The sequence below is a fragment of the Anoplophora glabripennis genome, unplaced genomic scaffold (genome assembly GCF_000390285.2).
Source record: "Anoplophora glabripennis isolate ALB-LARVAE unplaced genomic scaffold, Agla_2.0 scaffold87, whole genome shotgun sequence".
NCBI classification, from domain to species: Eukaryota; Metazoa; Arthropoda; class Insecta; order Coleoptera; family Cerambycidae; genus Anoplophora; species Anoplophora glabripennis.
In genome coordinates this window covers 980,478-1,007,595 of record NW_019416928.1, presented here as the reverse complement: position 1 = coordinate 1,007,595, position 27,118 = coordinate 980,478, and the positions used below count along the sequence as shown (strand labels likewise).

The following is a 27,118-nucleotide window of genomic DNA, read 5'->3' as shown; positions in this document are numbered from 1 at the left end:
TCTTAAATGAAATTACATTTAGCTGTATCCAGAAAATAAGGAATATGGCTATATTTTAACAGATTGTTAAATTAGTAAATAATCAAAACATATACTTACCATCAGTCTCTGTCATGTATTTAAAGAAAAGAACTGTTTACCAATATTCCAGTTCGTGAATGGTTAAACAAGACATAACATTCCAAATGTACAAAGAACTTTTCGTATCTAGGACCTACCTAAAATTTCATATTATTTCATTAATTAATTATTCGAATTGTCACAAATAAACAATTTCTTAACGCTGTAGCACTATTACAACGCAAAATATATGATTGATCACCTACAAATGGTCATTAGTTACTTGTTAAAGTCTATTTATTTTATAATGAGTGCCATTGATACGGTATTAAAAACTACCTATACTAAGTAATTAAGTACATGAAATTTATTTATTTTTTTATATAATACTTGAGACACTATTAACATTAAGCTATAATGTCAATTGAGCAATTGTTGGTAAACTATATCGATAAGTAGAAAGAGAATGAATGCTCTGATTGTATTTTTAATCGACTGAAAAAATTAATTAGTTTTGTTTCAGCAAAAGTGTCCTACATAAAAATTAAACGTTCGGTAATTAAGTGAATTAAACAGCCGGCATGCGTGGTAGGTTTTTCGGTGGTTGCACAATGAGCATTAGCCGACTTTTTAATAAGAATAAATGCTCAGTGACCAAAAGTGCATTTCACCATGTCTAGATTTCTAAACAAGAACTTTTTACCCAATAATAATGCTGACGTGTTACTTTCCGGACGTAGAAATTCAGATTACACATAAAATTTTGGCAAGACTTAGTTAATATTTTGATTTATTTTTGTTATTATGCGTATAGGTACAATAAGCGAGCGGTTCACCCCTAAAAAGATGCTTCTAAATGAAGGTAACCGACTAAATTTTTAAAACAAAAACCTATAGCAAGAAACTTTTTNCTCTGGGGGTTAATACTCGTCGCCTTCGTCTTGATAGCCTTGGTGTCTGGGTCCCAAGTATCTGGCAATATCCTCAGGATCATGGACACTGTAACCTTGACTAGCAGAGTACTGTCCGTGATCTCTATCATTTCCGTGACCTCTATCATTTCCGTGACCTAAATGAAGGTAACCGACTAAATTTTTAAAACAAAAACCTATAGCAAGAAACTTTTTTATTTTATAAAGTGTATTTTTCTGATAATGTACGTATTATTTTAATATTTTTCGGCGTGATCAGTCAATTGTTATAAACAAAAAAGTTGTAAAAAAATTACTCGCCGAATGGCTTTGAAAATGAAAATTGTAAAATAGACTAAAATAAACACAATTTGTTCTTTGACAAAAATTCGAAAAATGCTTTGTTTCCGAGATATTTACAATTTAATGTGAAAAAAGTGACGAAATCGACAAACTTTCGGAATTTTTTTGTCAAAAACTACTGAACAGATTTTAATTCTAAAAAAAGCAAACAAATCGGCAGATCTTCTACTTTAAGATATTTTTTTTTTGGTATAGGTCAATTATTTTATTCAAGGTCTAAAGCGAGTAAATAAAACAGTCTACAAATAGTGAAATTGTAACTCTAGATCCATTGATTGATTTTAATTATTTCGAAGGAGAAACTGCGTTAGATATGCTTCAAAAATATTTTTGTTCATGTAGTGGAAAATGTTCTGTTTGTCATCGAATCTGGAATGCTGTGCAGTCTGGGCGTGCTCAGATGAATGTCACAATGTTCCATCCGAAATTGATGATGAAACGCTTAATTCAACTCAAGAACTTGTCGAAAATAACGAAAAACTTATTATTTAAAAATTAAATAAACAAGAAATTAATATACTTTTATTGCTCTTAATATTTTTGTAAAATAAAAATAAATTAATTATCCTATACAATAAATTATTCAATAACTTTTTAATTTTTCGAGACCGCTAGGTCAATTATTATTACTAGGTTAATTTTAAGATTTAAAAAGCTTATTTAGTTTAGTTTTGGTATAACTTTCAAGTCAATTTTAGTCATTCATAAAACCAAAAATCGAATATTTAAATTTTACTAATTCTTGCAAAAACCTTACTCCGGCTACAAAACCAAACAAAATGATCTTTTGAACATTTGTACTGTTAACATATATCGATTAAAAAAAATCATAATAATGTTTATTGTAAATATAATCTAATCCAGGATATTGTAAAAATAAACTTTAAATTTGAAGTGTTATCATAATTTTCTTTAAAAGACTATTTTACTTGCTTTAGATGTTCAATAAAATGATTGACCCATACCAAAAAATAACGAGCGTTCAAATAAAAACGTGGTCGAAGTTGGCTCGGACACATTGGACGTATGGAGTAGCTTATAGCGACCAACTTAACCTCATTTCTCAACGAGCTGTATAGCAGCTGTCAGTTTCAATAACGTTAATGACTATATAACTTTATTTTAAAGAATAATCGTGATAACAATAACAAACAATTAAAGGAGCTGCGGAAAGTGTCCCCCTCCTTGTTATAACAATAAATTAAAGCAGCTGCTGAAAGTGTCCCCCTCCTTGTTCCAAGCACTTTTCACACCTGTTCCTCAAAGAATTAAAGACATTTTCTAAGATGCTCGGGGTATTGTTAATTTCACGAATCTTGTCTATAAGTCGAGCCTGCAGATGGTTTAAATCAGGAATAGGCAGTTCAAAAATAGTGTTTTTAAGGTAAGGCCACAAAAAGAAATCACACGGCGTAATATCACATGACCTCGGTGGAAATTCATGTTCAGCATTGAGACTTATTAGTCGATTTTGGAAAACTTCCCTCAACATATTCATCGTCTCGCCTGCCGTATGTGCCCTTGCGCCATCTTGTTGAAAGTAAAAGTTTGTAATTTCGTTTTCTTCCAGCTGGTTAACAAAAGGAGCGATAATTTCTTCTCTATACCTTTGCGCAGTAAGAGTACCATTAAAAAAAATAGGTCCATAAATCCTCCTTCGATTGAGAGCACACCAAACTCCAATTTTTTGAGCGTGTAGAGGGCCCTCGACAAAAAAGTTATCTGGTTTTTCAGAAGACCACATTCTCATATTCTGTGAGTTTACGTAACCACTTAAATGAAACCAGGCTTCATCAGAAAAAAAGGTGATATTATGAAGTTCACCGTAGTTGTTTAAAAACCATTCACAAAATACAGCCCGTCGCGGAAAATCAACTTCATGAAGTTCTTGCTGACAAGTTAAACGATAGGAGAACAAACGCAAATCTTTTTTTAACACTGTGTGGCAGGTACCGACTGATACTCCCACCATTTGTGATAAAACACGTACAGAAGTTCTTGGCGCATTTTCCATTATTTGTTGGACATTTTCTTTTAATTCTTCAGTCCGCTTTTTAGGTCGGCCGCTTCCTTCTTTTCTTGTTACACTGCCCGTTTCACGAAAAACATTAACACAACGCTGAACTGCACTTTGAAAAATTTTGTACTCAACAACGCCGGGAAATTGATTTTGAAATTCTATGAAACATTCCTCAATAGAATACTTCCATATTCCATCAATCTTGCGTCCATTTCTAAAGTAGGACTCTATGATAAACACTTTTTGTTCTTGAGAAAACACCATTTTAAACGCTTTTTAAAACGAAAATATTCAAATTGATAGCGGCGATATAGCGCTTTGACAGATGACGTTTAAGTTCATTTGCTATACGCTACGCCCTACGTCCAAATTTTCAGAACCAACTTGACCACGTTTTTATTTGAACGCTCGTTATATCTTAAAGTAGAAAATCTGTCGATTATTATGCTTTTTTTAGAATTAAAATCTGTTCAGTAGTTTTTGAGAAAAAAATTCCGAAAGTTTGTCGATTTCGTCACTTTTTTCACATTAAATTGTAAATATCTTGGAAACATCACATTTTTCGAATTTTTTTCAAAGAACAAAAAGTGTTTATTTTAGTCCATTTTACAATAAAAAACTATTTTCAAAGCCATTCGGAGAGTATTTTTTTTACAACTCTTTTGTTTATAACAATTGACTGACCACGCCAAAAAATATAAAAAAAATACATAAATTATCAGAAAAATACACTTTATAAAATTAAAAAGGTTTTTGTTTTAAAAATTTAATCGGTTCATGCCTTTTTTTTAGGGGTGAACCACTCGCCTACAAGATATTACAAGAAATAATACAAACACAGATGGATATAAGACTTTAATTTCTTATAATAGTAGGCACATGTAATAAATAAAAAAATTGTCGGAATAACAGCTTGTACAAAAATATAAACAGTGTAGGTCGAGGACCCTCATAACAACGATAATTTTATAAAAATTATAACACATTGTTTCATAGCACAACCCTCTGGGGGTTAATACTCGTCGCCTTCGTCTTGATAGCCTTGGTGTCTGGGTCCCAAGTATCTGGCAATATCCTCAGGATCATGGACACTGTAACCTTGACTAGCAGAGTACTGTCCGTGATCTCTATCATTTCCGTGACCTCTATCATTTCCGTGACCTCTATCATTTCCGTGACCTCTGTGACTTCTGTGATCTTTCTGAATTACCTGAGCTTTGTTGCTGGCATGACCCTGATGGGAATCATGATGGGGATGCCCTATTATCTCTACTTTGGCCTCAAACCCGGAATGAGGTCCTGCTCTGTAGTGGACGACGCGTATGGTGCCGTCGGGCTGTTTTAAAGTGTAGTACCCAATCACGTGCTTGCCACGTCTTTCTTCGTGGTGTGCCTTGATGTCCTTGGTGTGGGGATCATGAACACCGTACCCGAACTTGTAAGCGACCTGGCCCTGAAATTTCAGAATTGGGACAAGCAAAACTTGGCATACTTTAGAAGAGAAGGTAAAATGTGCTTACGTCGTCACTTTCCTGGTGTCCTTCGCTGGCCGCGACAATGGCTACGCTGGCAAAGCCCAAAAATATAACCTGGAAGAAAACATTGTGCAAGTATTTAATAAAAATTTAAGTGTTAGTTTTTTTCAAACACAAAATTCTCTCGTAAAAAACTTTAAATGAACTTTGGTAAAACTTTTTGGGTAAAAATTTATTGTTAAAAATATTTAACATATTTTTTTTATTCATATTTGGAAAGAACACATCTTAGTTAGTTATGTTACAAAAAATCGGATATTTTTCTTCAATAATTTTTCCCTGAAAGTAATTAATGAACATGGAGTGCGGGAAAATGCACGGAAGCCATGTTTTGACGTCATATCACCCGTTAGCGACTAACACACATACTTGACTTGGTCTTACATGGAACGTAATCGAATAATGATTTTTTGCTATACAGACTGCCTGTGAAAGGTTGGGAAATCTCGAAGTTGGAGATACTGGTGACCAAAATAAGTCGATTGAGCCAAATATGCTTTATGCAAATGTTGCTGGTTTCCTCAATAATTTTCAAAACTGTCAGAGTATAATAAAAAAAATTGGCACTATTATATTTTTTGACATGATAAATAAGAATTTTTAACTAATTTTGATGCTGCTTGTACAGGGCGTTAGTTATGTCCTATTCCTTTGATAAAAAGGGAAAAAACTTGTTTTTCGTTCGTTTGTTTCATAAAAAAGTTATTCTTATTCGATTTAGATATCTCCTTTTGTTATATTTGCATATACAAGTTTCAATGCATTTCGTTTTTAAGCGACTTTTGATCCATAAATTAAACTAATGCGACTTAACAACTGGTGTATGAACAAAATTATTTACAATTTTATAGAGTAAAAATTGGTGAAATCATTTGAATACATATTATTTTCTATTTCCTGGCTATGGTGGAAAATCCTAAACTGTATTAAAAAATGTCATATCATAACGGATTAATCAAGTGACTGAAAAATATCTGCACATAGCGTTACTATGGTTTTTATTACTTGTTATGATACAATTAAAGTGTCGAGTTGGCAATAATTGTTGAAATATTTTAAAAATACCTAGTTATGGAGTATACCTACATTTACAGAATATTGTGATATGCACTTAATTTATGGAGAACCACGAAGTAATGCATTGAGAGCTCAAAGGCTATTCGCTGAGAGATTTCCCATTAGACAACTACCGAATTCAAAAACATTTCAACGCGTTAATCAACGGTTACGGGAAACTAGTATGACATCTCTATTAGTTTATTTTGAATAATAGGTAGGATTCTAATTTGTAATTGTAACACATTTAATATTATTTAAGGTAGTTTTATGCCAAACATGGGCCGACATGGTAAAGTTCAGAGAACTATTCGTTCAGTTAAACTTGAAGAAGGTGTTTTGGATTCTGTCGCTGAATATCCTACAGTTAGTGTTACGAATGTAGCGCGACAGTTTCAGATTTCAAAATGCATGGTAAATAATATTCTTAAAGAACAACTTCTACACCCATACCATATGCAAAAAGTTCAAGATTTAAGCATAGACGACTATCCTGCAAGAATACAATTTTGCACATGGCCCTCGGAAAAAATTAACCAAGCTCATAATTTTACCACCTCAATACTATTTTCCGATGAGGCAGGTTTTCCTAGGGACGGACCCATCAACTTGCATAATCTACATATTTATGCAGACGAAAACCCTCGTGGTATAAGGAAAACCCGCCATCAAGTGCAGTTTCAGATCAATTTATGGGCCGGCATAATTGGACATCATTTAATAGGACCTGTTGAATTACCACCTAGACTAAATGGCCAGAGATATTTACAGTTTCTCCAAGAACAACTACCCAATCTTCCCTTACAAACACGCATTAATATGTGGTTTATGCACGACGGTGCTCCACCTCATTTTAGTTTAAGAGTTAGGAAACACTTAAATATGGTTTATCCAGATCGGTGGATCCAGGACCAATGTCCTGGCCTCCTAGTTCGCCAGATTTAAATCCTTTGGATTTCTACTTCTGGGGTGATTTGAAAAGACGTGTTTACTCAACTCCTGTAGTAAGTGAAGATGAACTGCGGCAAAGGATTTTCCACCGTTAGTCAGGAAATAAAGAATAATATTCAAATGATTTGGAGAGTACAGCCATCATTAATTAGAGGCGCTCGTGAGTGTATTAGGCAAGGCGGTGCTCATTTTGAACAATTTTTATAGTAAATAGTTATTTTTAGTCCTAAGTAGATATTTCTTAAATTTCCATTTTTTTCTGTTTTCTGTAAATAACTTTGTTCTGTTAAAAAATTTAATTAAATTTCTGTTCATTGAATAACAAAGAAAGGTTCATACACTAGTTAGTTGTCAAGTCGCATTACTTAAAAACGAAATGCATTGAAACTTGTATATGCAAATAATCTCGATAACCAAGGGAGATATATAAATCGAATAAGGGTAACTTTTTTATGAATGAACGTTCTTTCATATTTTAAATACACAATGCCCGTAATTCTAAAGGCAAAAAAGTTTTTCTCCTTTTTATCAAAGGAATAGGGCCTAACTAACGCCCTGTACAAGCAACGTCAAAATTAGTTAAAAATGCTTATTTGTCATGCCAAAAAACATAATAGTGCCAATTTTTTTGCTCATATTCTGACAGTTTTGGAAATTATTGAGGAATTTCAAAATAAAATTCAAACATTGAACGCCCTGTATCTTTGAAACCAGCAACATTTGCATAAGGCATATTTGGCTCAATCGACTTATTTTGGTCACCAGTATCTCCAGTTTCGAGATTTCACAACCTTTCGCAGACACCCTGTATACTACCATAGTGAGAAAAGAGACAATATGAAACCTCTAGCTTTGAAAACAGCCAAAAATATATATAAATTGTTACGGAGCAAAAAAATGATTCTATTTTGTATTTTTTGTTATATCATTTGGTTAAATTCATTCGCATATGAGTTAAAACCCAATATTCGCATAAATATTCCTGAAAATCGTTAATTTGATTTATTATGATTTATTGATGATGCATAAGTGATGGAAGATATCAAGTTTCTATTAAGCTCACACAGACTTCATATTTGCGTCAGACGAAAAAAGTACATTTTCAAATCTATATTTCTATCTATATAATTTTTAAGTGCTTCATATAGTGATGCTTATTTTTTACTTATCTGCTAGCTTTAGTGTGCGAAGGCAAAAATAGTTTAATAAAAACAACCCTCAACTGATCTTTTTGGCATAAAGTACCAAAATACAGGACAAAAACTTAAATTATACCAAAAATAAGGGAAAAGCCAGTTCAGTGGTGTGACAACAAAATTACGATTTGGATTGTTTCAAATAATTTACGAATTACTAACTACTTGTTACGGTTAATAAAAAAGCTTTTTTTTTTAATCTAAAGTATTGAGGCAATTCAAATTCGAAATTATTATTCTATAATTAATTCGATATAAAAATGATATGTGTAGAAAAAATTAATACAAAAACACATTCCTGATACACTGAAATAGTTCAATAATGCAATCATTCAAAGAAACATCTTGTATTTTTACTGTTTTATCACCCATGACAAAGACTAGTCACGTAACAAACAGCTGCTACTACAAAGAGATCTTTTTTTTAATATTAAATCTAATGACCTGGATTTTTCACTACATATTTAGGGGATTGAGTGACTATAGAAATATTGAGCTTATTATATATGAGTGAAATTTTTCGATACTGTTTTACTTAATATGATGATTTTGTTATGTCAAAGAGAAAATGAAATTTTAAAGAAACGGCACTTTGTATCAAAAGAAAAAAGGGATTGACTTTATCAACTTATTTCGCCTAACATATAATATCGCATACTGAAAAAATTTGATATTTGTTCACAGTGCAGTAAGAAATTGTAACATATGGCAATTTCCCAAAATTTTCTAGTTTTCGTTCTCAAAATTTTTGTTACCAAAACGATAACTTATTTTGTGTTATAGTATTTCAGCTCTCAATTTCAATTTTAGATACTCGCTGTTTGATTTTAAAATTTTTCTGTTCATTTATAACGTAAACCTACGTTTTTTTTTAATTATCTCATCTCAGCTATATTTCGCGTTATTTTCCATAAACCTTGATTACAGGGGAATCTGTTCTTTGAGTGCCCATAGTATATATTTACTAAATATATTAAATTACTTAATATATAAACTAATTGATTTATTAATTAAATATTTCAAATTGAAAGTTGAAAAAAAAATTAACTCGATGGTTTTTTTATCATTTAATTTTGCATCGTTAATATGTTAAAAACTATTTGGTCAGCCATTATACCATTATAAATTAATATAATGTACAACGAACATTATTAACAATTTTCAATACGATACAAGGATATTTTCAGTTTTCGCAGATTTGATTCAATTTATCTCGTGAAATAATAACTTTGCAACTTAGATACTAAGGACCTTTTTTATAGCAAATTTCTTATAAAAATGGCATTTACGATTTTGCTGTAAATCTAATCGCTTATGAGAATCGATAAAAATTGTAATTATCGCCTATGGACAATAAAATAACGTGAAATGTAGCTGAGATATAGATACCAAAAAAAAAAAAACGTAGGTTTAGGTGTTACACGAAGAGGAACATTTTAAAACCAAATAGCGAGTACTTAAAATTGAATTTAAAAGCTAAATGTTTAGAACAATATTTCTTCAATAGAGCACCCAAGTATATATATTATTTTAAATATCATTAACTTTTATACAAAATTATCTATTACTTCTTAAAAATGTAGCTGACAGGTCTGCCGATTGAGAAATCTTACAAAAGACGTCAATTCGAATTTTATTGCATAATTGACAAAGTGAAAACATAAAAATACATATTATACTTTACGCATCGAATTAATGTAAATTGTGGTTAAATAATAAAAGAATACTATTTTTTTTTTGCATAAAAATCCTCTATTTTAATTGAGACATATGTTTAAGTTTTCTCCAAAGTTTGATGATCCACTCTTTGCCGCAGTAGAAAATGTTACTACATACCGATAAAAAAATAATCCACTCACACAACACATGCTTTACACTTTTGCTAGGCCTAGTCGCAAATATTCCGTTTATTTCACATATACACTTTTTGCGAGGGCGCAATACTGTATCGGCATCGTTTAGTAATGAAACCACAATACATACCGCTTTAAGCTGCATAACGATAATTTTTAATCTGATCCCTATTTACTTAAACAGTAACTGGCATACAGATTAGGCGAATAGACGTTTAAATATAAAAATGCCTAATTATTAGGTAAGTAGTGTGGTTTGATAATCTCTCGTTATGCAATGAAAAGCATAAATTTTCGTTTAATTACATGGTTCAGCTAGAACGTCATTGCTAAAGAACCTACTATATTCGCGGACAAGTGGATAAAAGGCGTTTAAAGTCGAAAAGTAATGCAGCATTTTTATAATTGTGACGGTAATTTTCAATGGGTCTAGTTAGACGGATACCAGTTGGAAGACTAATGTTATGGTGCATTATGTGCCAGATTAACTTTCGCTTTTGAAGTCATCGCAGTTTAAATACCAACTTTTTATGGGTCCGCGATTTGCTTCTCAGGAATATTTTGTCGGAAATGTATTACAATACGGTTAAATATGTACGGCAAACAAAGCACGAATAACTATTGTTACGTGATCGGTTGCAGTTTTTAATTTCGGGAAAATTATAATAAGAATACAATGACGGAAGTTGTATTTACCTAAAATTGATAGAAGAGTTCTTGTCGAAATATTACGGTTTGGAAATGCCCATTAAAAACACAAAATACCTCGAAATCACTTTCGTACATTAATTAGTATAACATTTAGTTAATAACATTATAATCGTCAGTATTTAGCAGCTTCCTCTACCGACAAAACTTTTACAACTGAAGTTTAATAGATCAACAACCGATTTTTCCAATTCTGTACTCCAGATACACTAAAATTTAAAAACTGCCACATCTATTACACTGTAAGAAAATTTCACTCAAATTTTACTCAATAATGTATCAATTTTTGTCCACACCCATTTGAGTGAAATTTTCAGTCTATTAGTCTGAGTATAACTGAGTGAAACTATTGCATCAGAAATGAGTGAGATTTACTCAAATCCAAGTTACTGCTAACTATCAATTCAGTGACTCTATTCTGAGTATATAAAACCAATTTAGAGTTGACCTTTTCTCTAATATAATTTAAATTTAACTATTATTGAGTAATACATAGCTACTTTTTCGGATTTTAGAAAAGAACCTGATTTTTCTGGAAAACTGTTAGAGATAAGTATGGACAACCTTATATCAGTCGAAAAGGTATTCAATTTTGCATTCAATCATGCCAATTAATATGGGTCATTCCATTTGAAAAAAAAAAGTTTTTCAACTCGTAAGATTATTAAATGTAGGTCTCAGTATTTCCGAGTCTGAATAACGTACACGTTTTGCTCACAGATGACAAGATAGAGTAACTTATGCTAAAACGGACTGTGAAAATTGCAGGTTTCTAACTCTTACTGTTTAGACGCTATCTAGCCTCATTTAGAGAGCTGAGATCGTGATTTTTTTCAAAAACAACTGATTATCTCGAAAACGGTAAGTTTTAAATACCATGTACATGTAATAAACTCTACCTAATATTAACCAAGGAATTCAAAAATGCAATAATATACAGGATATTCCATGAATTTGAAATGGAACACCCTGTAAAGTTAAAAATATTTTCTTTACTTGGCCCACATAATTCCAGGCAACTTTTATTAAAGCCTTTTTTTATAAATTTTACAGTTGCAGAGCTACAGAAGAATCCCTCTTCGGTGGAACACCCTGTATATTTGAGTGAAAATACTCAGTTTTAGTTTGAATATTTATTTATTTATTTATTTATTTATTTATTTATTTATTTATTTATTTATTTATTTATTGCTTTCACTCACATCATTTTTTTACAGTGTACCTTCTCGTAACTGATAAACCGAAAACTAAAACAAACGTTATAAAATGAAGTGGTGGTCATTCTTGTTTCATCGAATTTACGTTAGCCGTTTATTTATTGGTCGTTTACCACTGTTAACATATCACGTCACGTATAAAATCAACTAGCCAATCGTGATGATCAAGCATACGAAACTATTGGTCAAAATCCGCCAAAAACACGTTTTCATACAGAACAGGACTGTACATTGTATAACAGTTTTCATATCGTACATATCCTTTGCGGCTTAATATTGTTGATGTTTTATGCTGCTGAATTAATTTGAGATGTCTAGTACCGATTCAACTCTCAAAGTGACTGAATAAGAAAAAAAAGTAAAAACATGTAATATTTTCTTTAGAAGTTTATAACTTTTTAATAGTGCTGGTTGTAATTTTCTTAAATGCGTCTCTGTCTATTGTTATGATCACGCCGCGGCTACGTCCAATATACTACGTTTTTTTTAATATTTGGTTAAAAATTCGTGGAATTTAAACGTTATGTTTTGATCCTTTAACGTTATATTAACCAGAACAACGTCTCTGTAAGAGTTCTTCAACCATCATTTTCTCATTGGGTGACTAATAGAAAATTTCAACGATCAGTTAGAAAAGCAACCACACAATCTACTATATTTCTGTTAACAATTTGCACTGTAGATAAATTGTCAGGAAGATTTTTGAGTGTAACTTAAAATAGTTAAGTGGATCAATTAAAGATTAGAATACTGGCAATAACTAATCAGTCTCTGTCATGCAAATTAAAGAGAAAAATGGAAGATACATAGCAATGTTACATTTACAGATCAAATAAGACTTACAAGAAATAAGACTTATACTACACCAAGACACATTTGGTCAAAATTAAAGGGTGAATAGAGAATGTAGGTAGGTAAATAGCTTTATAATATATGCGCCTAACAAATCTAGGACGAAAAGAATCCTTTATGCCCGAAATTAATATTGGCCGTTTGTTTTTTGCACATTTAGTATATCATGTCACCTGTAAAGTCAACTTGCATATTTCAATCGTGTAAACATTGATCGAGCACGTGTTGTTGCAAAACTATTGGTCGAAACTGATTAACGGCAGTCTTCCCCAAAGACAAGCCCTAATATAAAACCGGACTTCATGCGATATTTTCAATTACTACCTTAATTTTGATGCTGTTCTCTGTTGTTTACTTTGTTTTGAATGAGAAAAAAGAGTTGTTTGGAATTATATAAGATTTTAATAGTACTTGTTTCAACTTTCCTAAATACGTCTCTGTTTACTTTTTTGATCATTCTGTGGCTGTGATTCGTGATGTTTACTTCATTGGAATATGTAAAGTGACCATAGTAAAGTTCACCTAAATTAGGTCTGTGACAGAGAAAAATACTTTTTTTATCATTTCGTGGCTGTGATCCGTGATGTTTACTTCATTGGAATGTGTAAAGTGACCATAGTATAGTTCACCTAAACTAGGTCTGTGTCAGAGAAAATTTTCAAAGAGCATCACAAACTAACACACTGTTTAAAAACTACTAAAAACCTTAAATTATTTTAAAATATAATACAAATTTAACAAATTGAAATAATGAACTTTAAATAGTTAAATCTTTTTTAAATTTCAGAGCTTCGTCGGCATCGACATAAAAAATTATAGTGACTTTAAAATAATATGCTGCAAAGCCATACAAAAAAACATCATTAGGTGTAGATTAAAAAACGAATTACAACACGATTTGGTTAAAAAAATCAGATTAGAATACTATTTGTAACCTTTTTGTTTTTTAATATTTTAAAATTTGAAATTATATTATCTTCACCGAATTTGGTTGCAAAATATAGAAAGGACGTCTACCACAAAGCACTAAATACCTGGATCAATGTTTGGATGTCGTTAACCACTTAATAATTGTTTACAGCTGAATTCACATTTAAGTACAGATGCTCTCTGTCGGCCTTCAATATTACTATTACAGATTTTATATAAAATTACTTTTCTGTGGTTGCAGAACCTCTTTGTGGCTAAGCATTTGTAATTAAATTAATATGTTTTGTTTGAATGTTTTCTAATTTACCTAAAAAAAAAACAAATGATTAAAATGAAAGAATCAGAAATCCATCTTGTCTTATATTTTCTTTGTTCTTTAATCCCAACATTTAAACCTTGTGTTTCACAAGAAGCAATTCACTACACTGATAAAAATTGTGGAAATTCACACAGGTTTCTTAAATATTTGTAATGGTTTTTATATACAAAAATTGTAAATTAGTACAGCAGATGATACATTGTGCAGAATATATTTTCTTTTTGCGATGTATTGTTACCTTTTACGTTGTTCTTTTGCATTTTAAAAGGTATTACTCCTAATTTTTAAATGTTTTAACTATATTTGATGTAAATAGACAAATAAAGGTGTAAATTTACATGACTTAATACAGAGTATGTGTAGAGAACTGTTATAGTTGTTCAGTAAGCATGTTTAGATTCATTTGTGGCGTAATAATATAGCACACCGGTTTGACTATCTAAACATAATGTTATAAATAAATATTGAGGTATATATTCATTTAAAGTTATTGAAGAGTATGAGAAACATCAATAATAACGATATTGAACGTTTAACAGTTACACGCAGACATCCGGATTGTACTTCACTACTTAATTATTATTATTATTATTTACTTACACTATATTTAGTTTTCAGTTTATTATTCTCAAGAAGTGACAATTACTGAGAGTTAGGGTAAAATTTCATCCAGAAAAAGTCTTCATATAAATAAGAACCCTATTAAAACTTTTCTCAGGAAATACATGATGAATGTTTTTCCTTACACTTAATTATTAACATTCAAACTTTATACGGTTTTCGAGAGTATGATAACGTAAAATAAAACAAAATGTGTAAAATTAAACATATAGTTTGCCCTTTAAATAAGTAAGTTTTTACAGAGAAGAATATACATAGAAGGTGTTCTATTACAAAAAATCAGTGATGACTGCGTATGTTCTTCTTGGGACACCCTATATACAATTTTCTTATGTCAAGAAATCCGCAACTAAAAATACTAATCGACATATCCGAGCGTTTTTCCACAAAATAATTACCTGAATTTTAAACAAATTTGTTCCTTTTTTCATAAACGCTCTGCATATCGGTAACATATTTACATTTTGTCTACGTTAAGTATCTAATTTAATTATTAATAATGTACTTAATAATGCAGTTTTTGCCGAAATAATAATTATTACAGTTAGATAATAGACACATTTAGCAAATAAATAAAGTATCCCACCTAGCAAATTGTCATATTTATAGAATTATCACAGTATATGAATGAAAAGTAAATACAGCATATACTAATCTATGATACAGGATGATTCACAAGTAGTGACCAAAAATAGAATGCTTCGTTAAAGAGATACAGGGTGTTAAACTTATTATTTAAAAAATATTTAAAATTTTTCTAATTAATTTAAAAACTAGTAAGTGAAATAATTTGAAATTGGGCACATGTATTTATGTAAACATTGTTCAAAATCTGAAGGCTCTTCCTAAAATTTACAAGCTCCAGTGGCGGAGATACAGGGTGTCGTTGCCATATTTTTTTAAATAAAATAGCACGCCACTGCTTTACGGTAATAGCCATTATATTTTCGGATTCGTTTTTCAATTTTCTACAAATTACTATTCTCTTATGTTTTTCGAAAAAAGACTGATTTTCGAGTAAAACTTAAAAAACAACTGAAAACACTTCGATATTCGAATATAATAATATTTTCGTTACTAAAAAGATGTCGAGCCCGTGTTCGTGAAAATGGAGGTATTTTTGAGCATTTACTCAAATAAAATCATTTAAAATGATTACTAATGTTATTAATTTCTTTATTCGAATAAATAACCGAATGATTAGTGCTTGTCATGTCAATTCAGTAAAAGTGTTTTCAGTTGGTTTTTTAAGTTTTACTTGAAAATCAGGCTCATTTGGAAAAACATAAAAGAATAGTAATTTGTAGAAAATTGAAAGACTAATCTGAAAATATGATGATTGTTGTTACCGTAAATCAGTGGCGTACTATTTTATTTAGAAAAATATGCCACTTATGCCCTGTATCTCCGCCACTGGAGCATATAAAGTTTAGGAAAAGCCCTCGGAATTTGGACAATGTTTACATAAATACACGTGCCCAATTTCAAATTATTTCACTTACTAGTTTTTAAATTAATTAAAAAAATTAAAAATATTTTTTTTAAGTTTAACACCCTGTATCTTTTTAACGAAGCGTCCTGGATACAAACTTTATAGGAAAGACTCCCTTAAAATTCACCAAAGAATACCAGGTTTCATTTTTGGTCACCATTTGTGAATCACCCTGTATAACAGATTAGTATTATTTGTTGCATACTCTAATTCTTTTCATTCATATACTGTGGTTTCACCATTTGTGAATCACCCTGTACTATAATTTTTTATTTTTAGATTTTTTATTTCATTCCTAAATTAAAAACACAAGTTGTAAAAACGTGTAACAACAGTTTATATGATAATTTTAGTTCATTGCTCCCACACGTACTGCATCACAAAATCGCGGTTACATAGAAAAAATATTTTTAACCGCAACATGGAACTTACACGACGTTTTCTAGACGGATTTGTGAGCTTTCCGTTAACCAGCAGCGCGTATTTATAATTTTCTACATTCTCTAAAGAGAAAATAGCCAGAATTAAAAGTTAAATTAATCAATGAAGGTCGCCTTGAATTTTATACATCTTATGAAAGACACCTAATATTGCTCCAATCCATACGCATATTTCTTTTCGTTAAGCATAGGGCTGTAACTGAGTCTAATTACTAATTAGATCTAGCCGTATTTCAGCTGTATTAGAAAATTTCATACAAAATTTCTGCAATAGGCGAACCGTGAAAGTAACTTTAACATTTCATTTATTGTTATTTAATTGTTTCATATGTCTCGTTTATTTTTGTATATAAACTTGACCGTTGGGGACATAGTGTCAGTTTTCTGAGTGGTGAACAAACAGCAACATGCATTTCAGCAGTGTAAGTATAAGACTTTTTTCGCTTATCCTTAAATAGTAACAAAATTTCAAAAACAAGTACCTAAAATATTTGGCATATTTATTTAAAAAAACACACAGAAGATATCACATTTAAATATGAAAATTATTAGAAATAGTAATTCGTAATACAATACTTAATGTACCTAGGGTGTTATATGGATAATAATGCGCCTATAACACCCGTGATGCCTTCAACGTTAATGTCTTGTTATTTAATTCGATTTGCATGTATGCGTACTCATAGTACTATTAAATAATTTTATCCAACACTTGTATATAATAATACTATAATTTCTTTGGTTTTAAAGGAATAATGTGGCCTATGTCACTAGTGTTAGTTATAAGTTATAAGTCACTAGTAAGTTATGACTTATAACCCACTAGTGACTTATACAAATCATAAAAAGACAAACGTTTGGTTTATTTTTCTAGTTTTTATTAGAAAACCAATTTGAAACAGTAATAAGTCAACAAATAACCTAAAATGCTACAAACTTACACTCTACCTACTTATTAATATTAACATTAACATTGGAATCATTTTGTGATTGTGGTAAATTTATAGTACAGGTTGCCCCTTTGCTTATGGTTGCTTCAGGAGTCTGCACCCCTTGTATCTTTTTAGCAATATCAATTTTGATGGAAGTTGACTCTTCTATAAAACCTTCTGCCACGGTAGATGACTTCCATCCACCGTGGCGATTGAGTGTTGTAATATCCCCTCCAGCATTGCCAAGAGAGTAGCAGATGCGCGACGCAAGCCATGCCCTGTATATAAATTAGAATCTGTCAAGCCCAAAAATCGCGCAACAACATTAGGAATTTTTGATAGCTTATTAATACCAACACATTGACGTGTGCATTGTCCCTTTTGAAAATTGCAAAAGAACCGTTTATGCTGCACATTTTGTGGCCTCAGCTTAGAATATTTTCTAATTAATTCAATTGGATTAACACAAAATCCTTCATTTATCATCGAAGCTTCTTGGTTTGTTCGTTTTAGTATTTGAAATCATGATGTGGATATACTGCCCTTTGTCCTCTATATTGTCTATGCTTAGATGGGTCAATTCCTCGCAACGGCGAGCGCCAAAAACTCCTAATATCAACGCCACCTAAAAACACTAAATTTAATAAATATAACTCAGATAAACTATTCAGTAGAACCTACCTTATTCATAAGATGATCTTCGTCTAGGGCTTCACGCAAAAATAGTTCGATTTGTTCTCTTTCTAAGACCTTGGATTTTTTTTGGTTGAAAATGTTTGTGCTTAGACTTTAGAAATGTCAATGTTCTTGTACACTCTCAAAGTTGATTTCAACATGGAATATTTTGTCCACAATGTGGATGGAGCTAATTTCTCACTTAAATTGAAAAAATAAACCAGCAAGACATCTTCATTTACGCCTTTCACCCCTTCTTTGATTTTCCAATCTTGAAATTCCTTCAGTTCTTTCTTGTAGGTATATAGATTTTGATTTCTCCGGAATGATACCTACAGTAGCCACATTCGCTTTTTCTAAAATTTCAGATGGAATTTCCACCTTTTAAATTTTTTCAGTCTTAGTTTTAGGATTTCAACGTGATTTCAACACAAAAAAATATTGTTTGTTTACTGAAAACCCTTGGTTACAGACACACTTTAGGTTGACACTCGCATCCTTTGTAATATTTAAAAATACATTCATTTCGTTAAATTACTTTTTCTGACATTGACGACTTGAAATTTTAAGTTACTTTTGGTTATTATTAAAACGTAATTCTATGAAAGTGTTGGATAAAATTTTGTATGGCACTCGTGTGTTACGTCATATAAGTCACTTGGGATTTCCCAGCGTGACTTATATACCGTAACACACTAGCACCATAAATAACTATTAATATCTTGATAAAAAAAATTGGCTATACTGCTTTATACTTATTGAATCAATCGAGGACCTAGTTTTTTTTAAATTTCATAGTAAATATATAAATATTTACGGAAAATTATATTTTTCCTTGTTAATCAGTTTGATTTTTTAATATGTATATTTATATTATTAATTCTGTCAACTTTCATCTGTTTTTTAATTAAAATTTTTTATTTTCAGGTATTATTTGTGTGCTTTGCTATCATAGCAGCAGTCTGGGCAGATGGTCACGATGATGGACATGGTCATGGTCATGTAAGTGTACATATATTTTTACTTTTTATAAATTAGTAGGAAAAGTGGAACAGTTGGACCCATACAAAACAAAAAAAATGTAATTTGTCGGTCAAGAATAGGTGCAATTCCGAAACATTTTGTTTTTTTACTGAATTGGGCAAAATTACTGGAATCTAAAAAAATTACTGTGAAAGTTGCCATACAAATTTTCCAAAATATTAAAAGACCATAAAATATACGTAAAAAAAGAATTAAGTGAATGAAAATTATACTAAACTAAACATTATATTGAAAATTTCCATCGTCATATTTCACTTAAAGCTGTATATTGACATAAAGCTCCTAAGCATACTTATCACTATCTCTTCTCCAAGTAAACTTTGACTGTAAATTTAGTGAATCTAGTGTCGATTTAAATAAAAAAAACATAAGCAGGATAACGTTTTGTTCCCAAATAATTTCATCCTTACAAATCATTTAAGTAAATATTGCATTGGTTGATTTTTGCATTACTCATTTTTTTCTTTTCGCCGAATATTGTCAAATCTGTAACAGAAAAAAACATACCCATTAATTATTTTTAGAGAATAATGACTCTTCAAAAACTTACATTAACTATTTTCATGGCTGAATGTGTTTTTTTTGTGACAATATTTATGAGAGAATATGCGATTCTCTATATAATATTTAAGAAGTTTAGATAGCAATTTACTTTTTTACCTAAGCGAAATATAACGTATAAAAAGCTGAGATGGACACAAATCAATATGCTGCTTGCCGGTATCTTGGTGCACAAGCAACAAAAATAACTAAGATGGCCGATTTATTGTGACATTTTTCTTATGAAGAAAGCTACACTGGAATATATCGGTATAATGAAAAATTACTGCGGTTATTCTAAAAATTCATATTTTATTTGTACATATTCACTAGGTGGTTCATAAAAATACAATACAACATAGTTAAATAATATATAGTTTATTTGCGTAAATTCTCATATTAATGTTACAGCAATTACGTAATTAATTTTTAAATCAATAAATTTCCAAATAAAGTGTTTCTCTCAACAAACTGAATGAAAAATTTACAAAATGTGGGAATTTTGCTAAGAAATTGTACCTTTATTTCTTGTAGTTTCAAAAAAAAAGACGAACAATTGGGGATAATTTCTAAAAAATGACGACATAGATTTCCAATGTTAATTAATTTCACGGCTAATAACTTCCTTGTTTCATTCATTTATACGAAGCAGTTTATCATTAAAACCTTCACTCGAACAAAAAATTTGTAATATTTGTGCACATTTTCAACCTCAATTGGTATGTCACTAATAAATAACTACAACCTGTAGGCCATTAAGCAAAAATATTACTTCGAGATTGCTTTGTAAAGATCAGTTACGTTTCTGATATATGTTTAACAAATTTTAATTTTACACAAAGTAAATTTATTGTTTTTCAAATGATACATTTTATTAAATTATTCAGGACAACGCACAGTACAAATTCGAATACGGCATCAAGGACCCCCATTCGCACGACATGAAGGAACAGCACGAGCACAGAGAAGGAAAACACGTCAAAGGGGGATACAGCTTGAGTGAACCCGATGGTACCCACAGAATAGTCAAATATATTTCAGGACCTAAGTCAGGATTTGAAGCCGTCGTAGAAAGGAAAGGACATGCCAAACACCCTGCGGTTTATGGCAAACACCATATAAAGGGGGAAGGTGGCACCAGCTATGTTGGAATTACCCACTGGGGAAACCAGGGTAAAGAGGAGCACCATGGAGACCATGGGCACCACGGAAAGCACGAAGGGCATGGGCATTGATGCGGGCTCTGGTACGCCGAAGAAGCTTTGTTTTTAATACTGTTATTTCAAGTGAAATTGTTATTTATTTTTATTTTGTTTTGTACTCTAAATGTTGTATGTAGTAACCAAATACATGCAGTTATTGTTAAAAGTTATCTTATTATTCCCTGCATTATTTATTTTATACTTATTTTTCTATTATTCATAAAAATCAAAGTTTGGGATGTAAAAATTATAGTAGTGATAAGCTTGAAAAAAGTTGAAACAAAAAAAAAACATTAAAAAGAAATGTCAATTTTTGTTTAGAAAAACCATTGAAAATAAAAGAAAAGTAGACACGTTTCAGACAGATCTGCTAAATTTTAAAGATACTAAGCTAATTCAAACAAATTCAAAATATTTTGTTAAATCTTATCAAATAATGTCAGTTTTTGGATACCTAAGAAATGTACTGGTATGTCTTAATTATATTTAGACATACCAGTACATTTCTTAGGTATCGAAAAATAAAAAAGGCATACCTGATGTATTGAAATTTGTTAATAATGCAATCATTCAAAAGATATCCTGTATTCTTCCTGAATGATTATTACCATCAACAAAGACTAATCACGTGAAAAAAAATAAAATTTAGTTACTAAGACGTCTTCTTGTTTCCACATCATACATGGGACTCTTTCAGGACTCAACAAATCATGGTAGTCAAGAACGTCGCCATCCAATGGGCTAGAGGAGTGGCAAGATAAGAGAGAGGATGGGAGAAATATAAATTATAGGTAGAAATAGGTACAGTGAATAAATTTTTTTAGAAATATTTTTAATAAACAAGAAAAATATAAAATATATAAATAACGAAAAAAATAAAGAATTTCAACGAAAATTAGGCAACACATAATCTTCCCGGAGTTTTTGAAAATTTGTCGATCACTTTATTAATAAAATCTTCATGGTTGTCAAAAATAAACTAAAAATTAAAAATGGTTTTCATTCCCCCTATATATAAAATTGGTGCGTTATATATTGTACAGGGTGTCCCACCGGGAACAGCGTCGATCGATATCTAGGAAATTTGAAAATTTGGCAACATGGCAATCTAGAACTTTCCAGCACTTCCGATTATACAGGAAGTCGACACCAACTTCGTTATTTTAAATGGGACACCCTATATATTATTGTATTTGCGGATTTTACGTGAAATTAGAGGGTCACTTTATTAAATATTCCCTATATCTAGAACTTATAGAATTTGAGATATTAATATTTAAAGAAAAAATTTGACAGATGCAAGGGTCCGCGGAGATGCTAGTAACTCTTTTCAGGAGCGTGCTATCAAGTAGATTTTTGGTACCTGAAACGAGCATAAGTAGCACTAAATTATGGTATACCAACAAATTAAAACATATAATACTAGGTGTTTCATTTATGCTGTTACATTTTGATAACTTTGTTAACTTAAATGGAACACCCTGCATTTTTTTACTCTGTCGTATGCAGATTAAAATTTCCTTTCAAGCCATATATGCATTGTTAGGGTTGCCGTTACTACTTTTAGCGATATTTGCAATTTTCTATTTTTTTGGACAGTTATTCTCGTATCAGACCTATTGTCAAATTGGCCTAAAATACTCCAAAAACAATTAAATAACATGACATTTGTCAAGTTAGTTGTCAAATTATTGTTGTGTCTGAATAGTTTTTGCCGAAAATTTAAGTAAAAATGCATATGGATCGTTTAAATTAATGACGATTATTTTAATTAGTTTGTTATTTATGGAAAAAAACAGCAGATTATCTACATGTTCTTGAAATTACTTTGTTACATTTTCCATAAATAACAAACAAATTAAAATAATCCTCATATATTTTTTTTTTTTCAATTTAAAATGTAATGTATTAGACCATCAGCTGCTTAATAATAGTAGCTTATTTTCGTGTCTATACCTTTTTCAAGGAACCCACTTATTCCAGAAACACCCTGTATATTGGAAACGTGTCGTATGAACTATCCCCATTATTTTGCAGGAGATTTTTTTTTTAAGTATAATCGACAATCTCTTGAATATTTGGAGAGCTGTTATGGATTCTATTCACTACTTACAGTTCTAGTCTACGATTGAGAATTGATCTAGAATAAATAAGAAAAAATCCGATTTATATTTTAATACAATGTAGGTGTCGAATTGCTAAATTGAATTATACTTCACGGGTGGTCTTTCTATTATTAATTACCGTATACTGTGCATGGTAAATAAGGTGTGAAATCAAATAAAATAATTGCATTTAATAGGCTAATAACAATACATTTTGCTAATTGCACCGTAACGGATTGCATTTAGCTTTATTTCAAATTTGTGTAGATATTAATTTAGAGCTTGTTAACAATCATTAACAGTCACATTAATAAAACGATTATACATAGAATGATTATAGATATATGAGGTTAGTGTTTTTGTAAATAAATGGATATAATTTTAGAATATATTTCGGTTTGATTTGAGTTAGCTTAAAGTTAAGTAAAATTATGATACGGACTGGCTTTTATTAATCTAATTTCGAAACATTTCGATAAATTTTGAATAAATCGATTTGGATGACTGTTAATAGTAAAAGTCATACAAATACTGACATAAATGAAATTAAAATTGATTAGTTAAATATTACGGACAGATCGCAAATTGTAAATCATTTTAGTATAAATTATTTTAATATTGGTTGAGATATGGCAAGAAAAATTAAGAAACCTGTAGAATTCGAAATAAGAATAGATTATTAATCAAAAAAAAATTTTTTTCATAGCATAGATCACCATGAAGTACAGACTTACATATAATATTTAAAAGGAAATAAGTCTTCTAGATATCATCTCGTAACATCAGAATCACTGAAAGTCAATTCGGACTATATTAAATTTCCATTCGTAGAAATAATAAATAAAATAACACAACAAGAATATTTTCCATCAGCTTTTAAAATTGGAATTATTGAATCTCTTTGTAAACAAAATTCAACCAATAAAGTATTATCAAATTACCAATCTACAACTCTCATGTCAAACCTAACTTCAGTAAAAGGGCTAAAAAAATTAAGGAAACGGTCAATGGGGTAAAGGTAAATATATTTAAAATTTGTTTTTTAATCTTAAGTCAAACAATGTTCTTCGATACCAGAAATATAAGTGTGCCAAAGATATTTAACTGCAGAAACTAGACTCCTAACTGTTGATATTGTGGGAATCAACTACTCTATGGGCTAGGCTCAACCCTGTATTCTTGCTATTCTGTTATCACCCTTGACAAGACTGATGAAGTAAAAAATAGCTGCTATAAAGAGATCTTCTTGTTTCCACATTTTACTTGGGACTTCCCCCCTCGTATGAAATAAACATATATTAACAGAATATGATATAATATAAACATCAAACTTTTAGGAAAAATTACATTTTCAAGGTGTCCAAAGCTTTAACATGACTAGATTTTATATTTGTCGTTCTATCTAAAAGATATTTGCCCATTTTATTAAATTTCATTTAAAAATATATATATTTTATTAGCTCTGGCATTTTTAAAACTATATTTTAAAGGTTCAAGAATCAATTCGAACAACTTTTAAAAAAATCGGACCATGTTCTTCGGTATCAAAAATTATTTTTTAATTGATTGCATTATTTAATAATTTCAGTATATCAGGTAGTAGGTGTTGGGGTATATTTTGCCGGAATATCAGCAGTTAGGAGTCTTGTTGAGATTTTCTTTTGTTTATCTAGATTTTAAAAAATTGAAAATTTTTTTTTTAATTTGTTTAATATCTGCCTGTAAATTACCTGAAAATATAAAATTAGTAGTATAGAGGGTGTTTGAAAAAGTTTGTACAAAATTTGAGGAGGTGAAAGTGAGATAAAAATAGTAAAAAAACATTCTATAAATATTGGTCCTACGGATCACCATTACTGAGATATGGCTCTCCAAAGGGGTCTTATCATTTGGACATTTTTTAAAATAACTTTCTTTCTGATTAAGATAATGGAATGAAAATTGTAGGTAATAATCACACCGTAAGGATCTTAAATAAGAATAGTTTTCTACCCTTAACAGAAATTTTTCGCATTTTTTTATTCATTTGAATTATCAAGCTAATAATATCATTTTTAATGAATTAGACTTTTTTTTAAGGAAAAAATTCCCTACTTTTTTTTTCGAATTCTGCGTAGTTTAGTCAGAAATAATTATTTTTTAAATAATTATGGCTCAGAACAGTAACTTTTTGTAACATTTTCACATAGTACGCATCTTTCATGGTGACAGTTTCATTGTAATGATACTAATGATTGTCACTTTCGCGTGTTATCAATTAAATTCCTACATTTCTTTATTTTCTTAGTTGTGATCTTTGTGCTTGACTTTGCATTTCATTCGATTTTTTTACAGCCATGAACTTTTACTAACCGTGAATATGCCGATACCTATGAATTTTATTTGTGGCTTCTGTAATGGAAATAGTCTCTCAAAGAATAGAAAGATAGAAAGAATTTTAATTCATTAATTATTATGAATTAAATTCTTAGTTAGGTATAAACGAAACGAAACTAACATTTATTTTTTAGTTACTGATCAGTTTACTGGTTACAAATCTGGAAATATTTTTTAAAATAGGTAAAATTATAATTATAATTTATACATTGTATTTAATATCTGTGGTACGGTTTAGTTATTTTTTTATGTTAAGATATTTATATTAAAATATGTAGTTATAGTCTCAGTGAAGTGGTGAGGAATTCTTAGTATTGTATTAATCATTGGAAATACTTTGTCCAGTAACAAAAACGAAACAAAAAGTAAACATTACTATTATATAAACATCATCTAAAACAATGAAATTTATTAATAATATGACAAACAGAAGAACAGTTCACTTTTTCTGAAGATTAATTCTTACGTGAGCACTTTTATGGCGGCTATACAAGCGAATTATTAGAACTTTTATCTTCTTAAGGACATTACTGTGGTGATCGATTGGTCATGGCATCGTAGTGTCCGTATTGAACATTTTTTCGCACTTTTAATTTATATTGAAGTGAAATTCGTATCCAATGTACTTGAGGGATTCTGTCGAAACAATCACAATTTAGCTGTCCTGATACTTTCTAATAAGTATTGCTTCAGTAATTAGATACATATCACTTTTATAGGAAATCAGAGTTTACCCAACCGTGAAATAATATTAACGCGCTTTTTTCTATTTTATGCATACTTCATTAACTACCGTATATAAGCCATATACCAAATTTATATTTTTATTGTCATTCCTGTTCGCAACAGCACAACACAATATGCTGGTTTCAACTGTAAGTAAATACATCATTTCAACAGTGTATTTGTGACATTAGTGATTTTTAGATACTTTTTGTAGTGATACTCGCAAGCAGTGGCACGTCCCTAGTTGTACACCCGAAAAGGTTCCAGGGGCGCGGAAGTGTAAGAAAGACCACCGTCAATCTTTTAATGGAATTATACCAGTTTTACGTTTCAGGGCTACTTTAACGACTTACAACCAAAAGGGACTGGTTCCAGTGTTAGTGACGAACAGGAGGAACAAAATGATAACTCTAGACTAGGATCCTATATGAGCGAAAATGAAGAAGAAAACGCAAACGGTAGGTTTCGAAGTGACCAGCGAAAACTCGATGACGTTTCAAAGTACGACAGTTACAGAGCAGCTCAGAAAGATGAAAAGGAAAACAACGACGGTGAAATAGATAATGCAGAAAACGACGAACGTGGAGAATACCGTGAAGAAAATTTAGAGGAAGCTAGTAACGAAGAAGAGGATGATAGTGCTAAAGTCAATAAGTCGGAGAATGTGAAAGAAGTGGAAGCAGAAGAAAACGATGAAGATAGTGGAGAGAAAGAGGAAATTAATAATGAAAACGACAATGAAGAAATAAACGATGACAGCAGTGAGGAAAGCGACGGTAAAGATAATGCGAGCTACGAAGATTCTGAAAAAGAAATTGAATTTAAATGGCCGTTTGGAAATAAAATGTATGAGGAATACAAAGGATACGATGATTTTTATAGAAGGAATGGTTTTGGAAAGTTCGCTAAATTTGGAAGTTTAGGAGATCGGACAGGATTCAAAAGTGGGTCGAAATTTGGTTGTTTGGAACTCGGCCACGGAGAATACTGTTAA

The 27,118-nt window shown here is 30.6% G+C and overlaps 2 protein-coding genes across 2 annotated transcripts; one reads left to right on the top strand and one right to left on the bottom strand.

The window, feature by feature from the left end:
* Nucleotides 1-4,366: 4,366 nt before the first annotated feature.
* On the bottom strand, nucleotides 4,367-9,960 carry LOC108907161 (adult-specific cuticular protein ACP-20-like). Its single transcript, XM_018710706.1, has 3 exons — nucleotides 9,952-9,960; nucleotides 4,875-4,943; nucleotides 4,367-4,807 (listed from the first exon to the last, which is right to left on the bottom strand). Exons 1-3 carry the CDS (start codon nucleotides 9,958-9,960, stop codon nucleotides 4,367-4,369), a joined length of 519 nt encoding a protein of 172 aa, XP_018566222.1.
* A 6,971-nt stretch (nucleotides 9,961-16,931) lies between these two features.
* On the top strand, nucleotides 16,932-27,118 carry LOC108907160 (sarcoplasmic reticulum histidine-rich calcium-binding protein-like). Its single transcript, XM_018710705.1, has 5 exons — nucleotides 16,932-16,946; nucleotides 19,059-19,133; nucleotides 20,603-20,937; nucleotides 21,615-21,669; nucleotides 26,459-27,118. Exons 1-5 carry the CDS (start codon nucleotides 16,932-16,934, stop codon nucleotides 27,116-27,118), a joined length of 1,140 nt encoding a protein of 379 aa, XP_018566221.1.